The 11,879-nt window shown below is 39.3% G+C and overlaps 1 protein-coding gene across 5 annotated transcripts in view; it reads right to left on the bottom strand.

Moving 5' to 3' along the window:
- Positions 1-1,907: 1,907 nt before the first annotated feature.
- Positions 1,908-11,879, bottom strand: part of R3HCC1L (R3H domain and coiled-coil containing 1 like) — a 94,839-nt gene continuing 84,867 nt past the window's right edge. For all 5 annotated transcript variants that reach the window (XM_087432400.1, XM_087432398.1, XM_004427929.3 and 2 more), the window contains 3 exons: positions 11,410-11,505; positions 10,771-10,911; positions 1,908-2,712 (listed from right to left, as the gene is read on the bottom strand). In XM_087432400.1, coding sequence (XP_087288526.1) covers positions 2,645-2,712; positions 10,771-10,911; positions 11,410-11,505 — 305 coding nt within the window. In that variant the 3' untranslated portion in view covers positions 1,908-2,644. The remainder of the gene's footprint in view (positions 2,713-10,770; positions 10,912-11,409; positions 11,506-11,879) is intronic.

The following is an 11,879-nucleotide window of genomic DNA, read 5'->3' as shown; positions in this document are numbered from 1 at the left end:
TGTAACTAGATGAGGAATGTTAACAGAATACCAACCACCAAATTCCAGACAGAACCAAAAATGTCAGATTTTCACCTCGGCATACTTGAGTCTCAGAGAAACTAAAGTGCTAGGAACCTCAGCTTACTATGCAGAAGCCTAATTTATTTCTATTTCACAAAGACCTTCACTCCATAGGGAGCATATGAGAACTCAAGGGGAATGTACAGTTCTACTATAAATTCCAGGTGATCCTGGGATTCAAACATTCAACATGTATGAAGCAACATGTATGCACAACAGAGTGTTAGCTGTCTTCTCGAATATCTAACAGCTCAGTTTATGAAGGCATGGTTTAGACATGGCCAAGGATTTGATTCCCATCTGGACAAACTCAATGTAGTCCATGCTGGGCCACAGCAGGCCATCTTACCTCCAGCCAGTATACATAATTCCAACTACTAGAAAAAATATCACTAAAAAGCACATTCTCTACTAATGGCAGACGAAGCAGCACTCCACAGCTTTCAGTATTGGCAAAAAAAATCCCTTTTCTGGGTCTGGTTATAAGGATAAGTCTGAAAGTTAGAGGTGGCTGATTATTGGCTGAAAAAAAGCCTAAGCTACTAGCCACCTAGTACACAGCATCAGAATGACAACAAAAGTAACTGCTTAGAAATATAGGAGGACTACAAAAAAACTGAGTAATAAACATGGGGCTATATGTTACCAGTAACAATGCCCTTAAAAGCTAAAATGCTGTCAAAAAGGAGAAGCACTCTCAAAGGCAAGTGATAGGGGCAATCATCTCTTTTTTACTGCCCAAGGTCACTCTCAGCCTTGAAAAATCAAAATAGAGCAAAGGTATACCTCAGAGGTATACCATTCAGTATGAAGCCTCACTACAATTCCCTGCATTTCCTTTCAAATGCAGCCATACTGTTGAAGGAGACCTGCCTATCTTAGAGAAGTCTGTTCTGTGAAGACAGAGAGCACAAATCCTGCAGCTACAAGCCAAAGAGAGGGACACTAGTCTAAGTAGTACTGGGACAGAAGGTCAAGAGAAGGATTTATTTAATCCCTCAAACTTGGAACAGAGGCATTGAACATGAACAAGGGACACTTTCAGAACTGACCAAGAATGAGAAAAACAATGCTGAGGAACTGCGGGAGGGCTCTAAGACCAGAATAGCAGCAGGGATAGCTGGGTCAGGGCTAAGACCCAAAGCCAGTGTCATTTGAGGAACGTTTGAACAGAGCCCCACTCCACCACGTTCTAGGCAATGCTAATAATCCATCACTGTCATGGGCACTAAATTATACAAAAGAGAGGCTACAGCCCATGTTGAAAGCACAATGAGACACTATTTCTTGCTACCTCAGCATCTTAAGGTCTAGCACTACCATTTCTTCAGTGCAGAACTACTTTCCAAAAACACTGAGAATGCAGATATGAGATGATTAAAGCCTCAGCTGATGGCTCTGACTTCTCCGTGTCCTTTAGGGAATCTCTCACTGCCCAGGGGTGTTTATTTTATCCTGGACGCTCTTCATTGTAATGGATGGTCTCGTGCTGCTTGCCAAGTGCCTCTGGCACAGGCTGAGAAGATCATACCAAGAACATGCTGTGTGCCAGATGCCCTCTGCAGGATGTCACATTTGACACAAATGGGAAAAGGCAAGGGGTTGGGGTGAGGGGTGCATAAAGAAGGCAGGAAGGGGAGAGGAGCTGCCACATACCAATTCCAGGAAAGGCACTTTTGTAGTATACTCTGGGGCAGAGAGATGATCAGCTCTCTCCTCAGTGAGGTTTGATAAAACCAACAGATCCACTGAACCCATGCACAGAATTATAGGGATGAAGATAAGAGGAGAGCTATTCTCCAGTTTCTTTGTGGGAATGACAAAATTGACAAATACCAGAGTGATCTATGTCATAAAATGGGCTTTAATGTCTCCCTCTTACAACATGACAAGTACGCTTAAACTGGAACTGGCATGCAGCTCCCAAGACTGGCTTCCTACGAGCAATGAAGCTGGCATGCCCCTGGCTGCTGTGCAGCTGGAGCAGCGCCAGGCACTCAGCTCAGTACGAACTCTGGAGTCCAAATACCCATATCTGCTACAGTTCACCAACTTTGGAGTTCTGAAACGGCAGTGTAGATTCTGTGAATACCAAGTATACCAGACACTGTTCTGTCTCCTTGTACTAATTGCTCACCCCACACCCCCCACAAGTATTGCTGTTCTCAGCTTTGTGAGGTATTCAGAAACACCCTGCCTTTGCAGGGCCTAAATCTCCCATCATCGCAGGTTTGAATCCTCTGTTTTGTATTTGCTTAAAACATCTTGTGACCCATGCTAACATGACTTGCCCTGTCCAGATGACTCTTGGAAGTCACATCTTCCATGTTTCTTCCTAACTGACGGCTCCTTTCCATGCCCAAAACAGGAAGGCGATTCCAAAGAACTGCATTTAGGAGTAAAGACAGACAGGAGTCTATCTTCTTTCTATACCCAGTCAATCTTGTCTTGATTGCTTTATCTCTTTCTTTCACTAATATGCACGTCTGCATGTACACAGAGCTCTGGAAGCATCCTCTTTTCTGAAGACTATGGAAATATTTTCTGAATTCATGGAATAATCCCCTTTATTGAGTGATGTTCAAACTGCGGACTGGTCTCTGCCTTCCCAGATGTCTTCCCGTTGCTTGGCTTCCAACCGTTTTCTCTCTATAAGTAAGAGCAGTGTTAAAAGTGGTAGTCTACTTCATATAACCAGTGACTTTCCCATAATCCAAATTACAAGGCAAATTTTAATCATGAGACAGCTGGATTTCCTGGTCTTCTCTTACCTGATTCCAAGAGTTAATAACTTTAACTTTCCACGTGCTTTCTAAGTGGAAACGTAGTTACTATTACTATATAATAAAAAGAAAAAGATCTGCGGCTAATAGAGAATAAAAAGTATATATGACTAATTCTGATAGGCAGAATCTAGCAGGACCCAGAGTCCAGTCTTGCTGATAACGTATTTATTTTAATTTTATTTCTCAATTGTGTTAGTGTTTCAATATAACTAACTGCACATTATTCCCAGTTTACTGATCTTTATAAATATTTCACTAGGGGTCAAGAATATGTTTCAATTCTTCTTCTACCCTCTTACTCAAATGGAAATGGTACCCACAGGGGCTTTAGCCATATCTCCCTACTACAATCTTATGGAAAAAATATTTCTGAGGCAAACAAAATTTCAATATTTTCACAGCACTTTCAGGAGCCAGAAATCTTCTGAAATACACAATTCCAACATGGAAAAATGACCACATATAATGGAGGGAAACTAAGGACTATTTATAAAAACAAAAATCGCACAAATCTGGGCAATCCATCTCCAATTTTTTACATAGATGCTTGGTTTTCATTTAACACTTTCACCAATACCTGAGAAAATACAGAACATACATGGTTTGGTGGTGCCACAATACCAGTGCTAATTTCACGGCTAGTCATTGATCTTGACATCCACCATAAAATGTAGATGACAAGCCTAAGTGTTTCCTTCCAAGGGCTATTATTTCAGATAATGTCTGTAAAAGATTTTGCAAGTCATAAACCAGGCGGATTACAGAAATCAAGGTGAGTTTAGAGTTAACATTTGCTATTTTGACATATCTTTCCAAATCAGCAGAATCCCTTACAAAATTCCTATATTATATTTGACTGTACTTTAAGGGCCAAGAACTTGGTCAGGAAGCTGACTGGCACTTGGAAATGTGAAAAAGAGAAATTCACTGCTATTTGGGCACCATCTTGTGGCATTATCTGAATATAGCAGCAAAGTTATAAGAGGCAAAAAATGGGGGTCAACAAATTCCAAACTGAAGGCCAGCTAGTTAATTCAGTGTCCTGTGACTCAGCTTTAAGGCAACCTTGAACTGGGTTGGGCAGAGAGCACCAAGGATAACTGACCTGTCTCAAGGATTCCAGGATTTCTTAAGAAGGCACTGTGGTTCTGATTCTTACAAACAGGGGAAAGTTAGGAGGGGATCTAAAGGCAAAAGCAACCTTGGACGAAAGCAATCAAAAACTGGTTCTGGATTACAAGAAAAAGTGAAGAAACCAGAAAAGTGAATTATTAGAACTCAAACTCTTCAACAAGCTCAGATACTTAAATCAGAAAGGCAAATAGGAAGTTATAAGAAAAGAAATCAGGGCCGGCCCCGTGGCTTGGTGGTTGAGTGAGCGCGCTCCGCTGCTGGCGACCCGGGTTCGGATCCCGGGCTCGCACTGACGCGCTGCTTCTCTGGCCATGCTGGGGCCGCGTCCCACATGCAGCAGCTAGAAGGATGTGCAGCTATGACACACAACTGTCTACTGGGGCTTTGGGGGGAAAAAAAATAAATAAATAAAATCTTTAAAAAAAAAAAAAGAAAAGAAATCAAGAAGCAATAGAAAAATATAGTGACTGGCCCATAATGCACAATTCCAAAATCCAAGCACTTCTGAAAACAAAGTTTTGTTTTTTTAAAAGTTTGAGGCCAAAACTCATTTGGTGTTAAACCTAACCTGAAAAGATACAAGGCTATTCACAGTCTTTTTTTTTATATGGTTATCTATAGTGCCATATTTTCTGCTGCAGAATTATTAACATTAATGGGTTTGATTTTGGTGTTACGAAACATATTAAGATAACCATATGACCTTTCCAAAACTGGAAAAGTTCAGAATTCTGAAACATTTCCTACTCTAATGCTTTCTAATAATAGACTGTAGATCTTTATTACCAAATATATGTAAATAAGAGGAAATTCTGGTGGTAAACCATATGAGAAAACTAGTAAGAGTAGAGAGACAAATCAAGAAGCACAAAGAAATAGTGAAAATGTGAGGCATAAATTTAGAAATACAGAACATGAATAAAATAGAGAAATATAAGTTAGTATGAGACTTAAAAATATTTCTTCATTTTAAAGACAAAATGGAAGCGTGGAGGGGTTAAGTGACTTGCCGAAGGTTACATCATCAGTGAAAAACTGAAGCTCTTAATTCTTAAGCCAGCATACTTTCCACTATCCTGACATCTGAAAATATCTACAAAGAAAAGGAAAAAACATGAAAAAAATGTATTGACAGAAAGATAAAGAAACATGTTGTCCCTTTATTAAAAAGAAAGGAAAGCAGATAATAGCTGATAGACTGCATGAAAAAGCTCCTATTAACTTTACCTCCAACAATTAAAAAAGTAAACTAAGTAAAGAGAAAGCCCAGCAGCAGCCATAAGGGCAAGGAACGAAGGGAGAACAGAAGAATCAGTACGAAATGATTAACCTAAAGCACTCAGCTAAGCTGGCCCTGAGGACTTTCATTTCCTAGTATAATAAATCAATTGGCAGAAATGATTATGTTAAATGAGTTGATTGAACTCATCACTTCTCACTGAGGGAATGGAAAGTGTTGAAGATTAAAAAAGGACCAGTTTGGTGTCATGTTTAAAAAAAAATAAAGAAAAAGGATGTAAATTAAAACTTTCAAAACTTACTTCTGCACCTAAGAAAATAATGGGAAAAATCATCACAAAATCCACTCGCAGCCATCTGCAGAGTAACAAGCAACGTGAAGACTTAAAGTACGAGTCTGGTCAAACTAATCTAATTGCCTTCTTTTATGGATTGACAGACCTGGTAGATCAAAGAGAATTAATATAAGTAACCTCTCAATTTTAGAAAAGGTTTAGAATTTAGACTTACTGAGTATTTATGTCATCATTAATATACTGGAAAAATATAGTCTGGATCACATAAGTGTTAAGGAGGCATATAATTGGAGAGTGGAATGATTATCAATGTATTTGGGTCAACACAAAGAACTACGGGCTATTTATTTAGCAATAGTTGGTGAACTGGTCAGTTAGTCCTAGGGGCAACATTTTCATCTCTGATCTAAGCCAAGGACATAAGTTTATTAAACAGCAGGTGACACCAAAAATATGGGTAAATACTGCATCTCAGAGAAAAAGATCACATTAAAATGAAAGGAAATGTGCTTAGAAATGAAGGGAACTTCACATCAGGCTAAAAAAAGACACCAAGAAAATGCCACATGACCTAGATTATGAGTCAGCAATGCAGCACTGCCCTTGAAGGCAGAATAATGGAATGCCTAAAAAGAATTTCAGAAGGTAGCAATTGTGATTAAATTTTTTATTACAGTTGACTAGGTATCCTATAGAGATGATTTTACTTTCAAGCTCTTAGTGATTTAATTAATCAAACTAGGGGATCAAATTATTGTTTACTCACTCTACCTTTCAGGCTTGTGACCCAAAAGATGGCCTTTTAGAAGCAGCCAATTAATCACCTACCCCAAGAGTAAAATGGAAATAAGTTATGAAATAAAATTATAGCCGGCTTTGAAAATGAGACAGTAGCTTATTCTGAGAAGTAATGATATTTATCTCCAATATTAGGTGGGAAACAAGTGTTTTGATAAGTGGAACGTGGGGAAATTTCACACGTATTCCTGAGTTTGGTCTTTAAAAGTGTGATTTTATCATTTAGTGTGAATCACTAGGTTAAAACACGCGATTAGGGGCCAGCCTGCTGGCACAGTGGTTAAGTGTGCGCACTCCGCTGCAGCAGCCCGGGGTTTGCAGGTTCGGATCCCGGGCGCACACGGACGCACCACTTGTCAAGCCATGCTGTGGCGGCGTCCCATATAAAGTAGAGGAAGATGGGCATGGATGTTAGCCCAGGGCCAATCCTCCTCAGCAAAAAAGAGGAGGAATGGCAGCAGATGTTAGCTCAGGGCTGATCTTCCTCACCAAAAACAAAACAAAACGTGATTAAGTCAAAAGAAAGCACTCAAGGAGAAATATGCTTTCATTTCCCACTCTTGGTGTAGTTCTGAGATGTTATGCACTCTGCTGGACTAAAAGATACTTTCCCCATGTTTTTATGGGGACTTACGAACTAAAGCTCTTATCCCCCAGAGATATACAACAGGATTTGCTTAAAATGATTTGGGTACTTCCTTTTTCAATTCTTCCCAGAGTGGCTTTACTTTCTGAATCTTCTTTTTAAGGACTAAGACACAGACTTCTCACTAAAAGGGTAGAGACCAAAGTAGGGTAGAGGAACTTAGCAGGAAAGTATTTAAACCTCAAAAATCACAAATACCAAATTCATCAATTAGAAGGGTTTTATATGCAGTGGCCAACTCTGGGTTTTATAAAGAAAAATATGGAGGACCAGACAGGGTTCAGAGTAGAATCATGAAGGAAATTAGATTTATGAAGAAAAATTAAGATAACCAATGTCATTCATGCATTCAGTCAATGAACACATATACTGAGTATCTTTTTATGAACTAGTCACTGTGCCAGACAGCAGAGCTCTTCAAGAAGGAAAAAGAAAGTTAGGAGATTTGTGATTAATAAAAGTACCTATAGCAGGATGGCACATAGATTTCAGTTCCCATGCTAATTCTGATCAGTTGGCAATGGTCAAGTCAAAATTCACCAAGAAGGAAAGTCACGACTAATTAGCACTGTCTGTCATGGATAATGGATAGGGAGCAGCAGTACATAGTACATATTTGTCATTACTGGCTCATATTATTATAATGAACACTAATTTCCCAAGAGTCACATAAATAATAGTATTCTGATTTTGTAAAGCACCTTTCTAAACATTTTTACACGTTAACTTATGTTGTACTCAAAAAATGCTCAATGATTAGGTAAGTCAAGCATTATTTTTACTTCGTTGGAAACTGGGGCACAGAGGGGTTTAAGAGACTTGCCCACGGCCACACCAGCTAGTTAACGGCAAAAACTCTATTACAGCGCAGATTCCCTCATTCCTGAATGATCTGCCCTTGATCTTTATAGTTAAAGGTTGTTAGAACAGAATGGTATCCAGATGTTCCCTCTTTCTACTAAGGAAAAAAGAGGAGGAAACTGGTTTAAACTACCGTACAAATTTAAGTTAGACCTAAGGACGAATGTTCTGACAGTGAATGCCTGCTAACCATGGGAAAAGATAACTAAAAAGAAGCCTGTCATATTTCATTCTCTGAAGATGTTAAAAAAAGTTTTATATTTTTTTCCTGGGAAAAAATGTTAATTACCCCAAAAGTCCTTCAAGAGGGATTAGAGCACTGTAGAAGGAGCATGGGTTTTAATTAGAGAGGCCTATGTTCAAATGCCTCCTCTCTCAATTTACCGGCTGGGTGACCTCAGGCCAGCTACTTAACTTCTCTGGGCCAGCTCTAAACTGGAAATAATAACCATACATCACAAAGTTATAACATGTTGCATTGCCTGGAGTTTCCTTCCAATCCTTTTAATCACAAAAAGCTTTTCACGGCTTTTAATATTAAAAATCTTCAGAACTGAAGTGAGAGGAGAAACAACTGCTTAAAATACTAGGTTCATATTTTCTTCCTTACTCAAGGCAGATAACTCCACTAGATTGTAAGTCTCAAGGAGAGGAAGAAAATCTTGCCATCTCTCTAATTCTCCTAAATAGGGAGCACAATGCTTTACACAGGCAGGTGCTCAGTGAATGCCAAATGCAGTTGACACAGTATTACAGAAAATTTAAAATAAAGAGTAATGACAAAAAATAGGCACTGGAATCTGTGCTGGACTCACCATATAGTGATAATTCCACTATTACTAATAAACAGCAGCAGCTAGCATTTATCACATACTTATTATAGGCCTACAGGAACAAGAGAGAGAGTGTTCATATGGTTTTTGAAGTTGACTAAGTATCTTTCGTGGATTATCTCACTTGATTTCCATTTTATGGATGAGTAAACAGAGGCCTCCAGAGACTAAGTAATTCATCCAAGGTCGCACAGCCAGTAAATGGTAGAGCTTAGATGTAGACCCAGGCAGTCTGATTCCAGAGTCTATAATGTCATCCATATGCTGTGCTGACCCCTCCCCCTCCAGTGGAAAAAGATTTGGAACAAAAATATCTGTTCCGTTTAATACCTAAACAGTAATTTTAATTTCCACAGAAAAAAAATCTTTAACTGAGAAGTCTTGGGGTCCACGCAGACAGATACAAGAGTATTTGCTCAATGCATAAAGAAGCCAGAAAGAAATATATCAGGAATTTTCCATATGCGTTTTCTCAGATATTAAGAACGGGAAAGTTCTGAAGTATAATAAAGCAAGAGCCCTCTATAATCCATACAGCCTCAGCACCAATGGATAGGACGAACTTATCACAGTGGGTCTTTATTCGCTTAAAATAAAGCCCTTCTTTACAAAAGGAAGTAGCAGGGTACCCACTTAGCCAACAGTTTCATTTTTAATTGCATCACTGAAAGTCCTCTGTATAGCTGGGCATTTAAAACAAATACTTCAAGTGGAGATGCATGCTGATGTGCCTACAGAGAAATAGATGGGAAAACTCAGATGATATCCATGCAAAACCACTGCTGCAGTACCTGTAGAGATACAGGTGATATTAGACTCACAGGAAAGCATGATACACTGCAAAAAGTGTCATATGTCCTTTCACAGATACCACTGTTATTACCTCTGTTGATCTTCTGAGATAATTGTGGTTATCACAGAGAAATCATTTTTCACATAGACAACCAATTAATAAAGAGTTAAGGACACTGCACATTCTCCTTTAATCTAGTTCTGTTACTGCCATCTATAAAAACCAGATGAATCTTCCCCTGTTTCTATAGTCTGTAGGAGGCCTTTAAGTGAACAATGCATTGGAAAAATCAAAACTGCCTCATTATAATCATTAAGGTTTCAAAAATTAGTTGGGTTCAACCCTGAAACTCTAGCACCTGCCATGACACACTCTGTCACTGGTTATCTGGCCAGTGCAGCTGAAAGCCTGCAAGCTGCCTGCTATCACCAAAGCAGAGTGGACAGGAAGTATTAATGGCCTTGTTAGACCGGCAATAAACAAGGAGTTTGAAACTTCAATTCGTTTAATGGAAAAATGAAGTTACTTTTCAGTAAGTGGAATTTTCAGAATAAATTGCCTTCACAGATTCCACAGATCGTGGGCTAAGGCAATGAGACTGTCTAAAGCCTGAAGGTTAATAAAAGTACTTAAGAGCAAAGCCAGAGTCCCAAGCCTTTACATAAAGTCAACAGCCTATAAAGGGGAGAGAGAGATTTTAACCTCAACTCCTAACTATAGGGAAAGAAAAACCCTGCTTGTGGATCATTAGAAATATTTTCTGAGAACTCTCAGGTAGTGGAAAATAATCAGAAGATAGGTTAATCTAGACGTACTCTAATGAAGCCACTCAGAACTGTCTTTAAAGAAAAAAAATACCTCCTACGGTTATCATCATCAAATGTCAGTTGCTGGCTTTTCCTTAATTTGTCTTCTACCCAAGATCTAAACCATTTGATAACATCATGGCAATCACGGCCCAGGAAAACCACAGCAAATAATGTTTTCTGCCTGGGAGACCATTATGTTTTCAGAGGAAAAGTTTTCTGAGTTTGGAGCAAGAACTATAGAAAAAGCCAGGGATGAGCTGAGAAGACCGAAGCTATCTCCTGGAAAACAACAGTAGGAGCATGGATCAGGATGCCTTGGTGGGTGGAAAAGAGAGACAAATCCTGAAATGTCTTCTTCCTAAACATAACGCAGAAAAACCATTTCAATGCACTTGGGAGGCTTCTAGGAAATGGAAATGACAAAATGGAACGGCCTTCATTCATTTTTTTTTTGACACATGCCTCAGTGAGCTCTAAACGGGCTAAAGAAGAACATCGTCACTTCAACTCACCTCTGGCTTCTTGCAGTTTCTTGAGCTCTGCTTCCCTTTCAGTTTTGCTCTGCTTACTTCGAACCCCAAGGGCACTGATAACCAACCGTCTGGCTAAGGCTGCTGAAGTCTCAGGACGCTCCTTTGCTGGCTGCAGGAACTCTGAATGGGAGAAACGGAGGGAGTAGGAGGGAGTAAGGAAGAGAAAGCACTCTAGCTCCAAGTGATTTAACTCAGTAATTAACATACAAAATAGACTAACAAGGGCTGCATCAGCAGTAATTAATACAAGCTTGATAGATGATGATTAGAGGAAATTAACATAGCCAAGCACAAACAGACCTGGCTTCATTATCTATATTAACACAATTTCTGTGACTCTCTCAAACAGCTAAACACAAAGGTAAACTAGATAAGGATGTCATCAGGCAAAGGTTGCTGCATTGCTTGCCTAGTACCTCCCACTCTCTCCAAGTGGCTGCTCAGATGCCATTATTTCCGATATAGCCTTTCTCTTTTCTTTTTTCCCTTAACAATATACTTCCTTTAACACTAAAAATAAAAGTGATATGTCTTTAGGACTCCAGATGCTGTGTAAGTGCTAGAAAAAACAATAATATCACTATCAACAACAAAAAGCCCCCGAGATTACAGGCTCACCGGCATAAGCTCTAGCTTTGGCCTTAGCTGCTCTTGTGGCCTGTGACAAGGGCCGGATCTTCACCATGGCATGTTTACTACCCAGAGCATCACGAGCTGCAAAGAGGAATAAATATAAGGAAGTAAAAGACATGAAGAAGACTGATGCAAAGGAAAATTTAAGGCTAGTTCTTAGAAAGTATTTCCTAGATGTTATGATTTTTTTCATGGCAAGGAAAAGAAATTGGTAAGTTCTAGAAAATCCATAAGGAACAACTTGGCAGTGATTATTTTAGATCAGGGACCAGCAAACTATGGCTCTGTGACCAAATCCAGCCAACTATCTGTTTCTGTCAAGTTTTACTGAAACGGAGCCATACCCATTCGTTTGCACATGGTCTATGGATGCTTTCTTGCTACAACAGCAGAGTTAAGTAGTGACAGAGACCTTATGCCCTAACATATTTACTATCTAGCCCTTTACGGAGTAA

Source organism: Ceratotherium simum, chromosome 6 (genome assembly GCF_057802395.1).
Source record: "Ceratotherium simum simum isolate JZ-2026a chromosome 6, ASM5780239v1, whole genome shotgun sequence".
In the NCBI taxonomy this organism is placed as follows: domain Eukaryota; kingdom Metazoa; phylum Chordata; class Mammalia; order Perissodactyla; family Rhinocerotidae; genus Ceratotherium; species Ceratotherium simum.
Note: the sequence above shows the minus strand (reverse complement) of the source record. Positions and strands in the feature narration are given on the sequence as shown.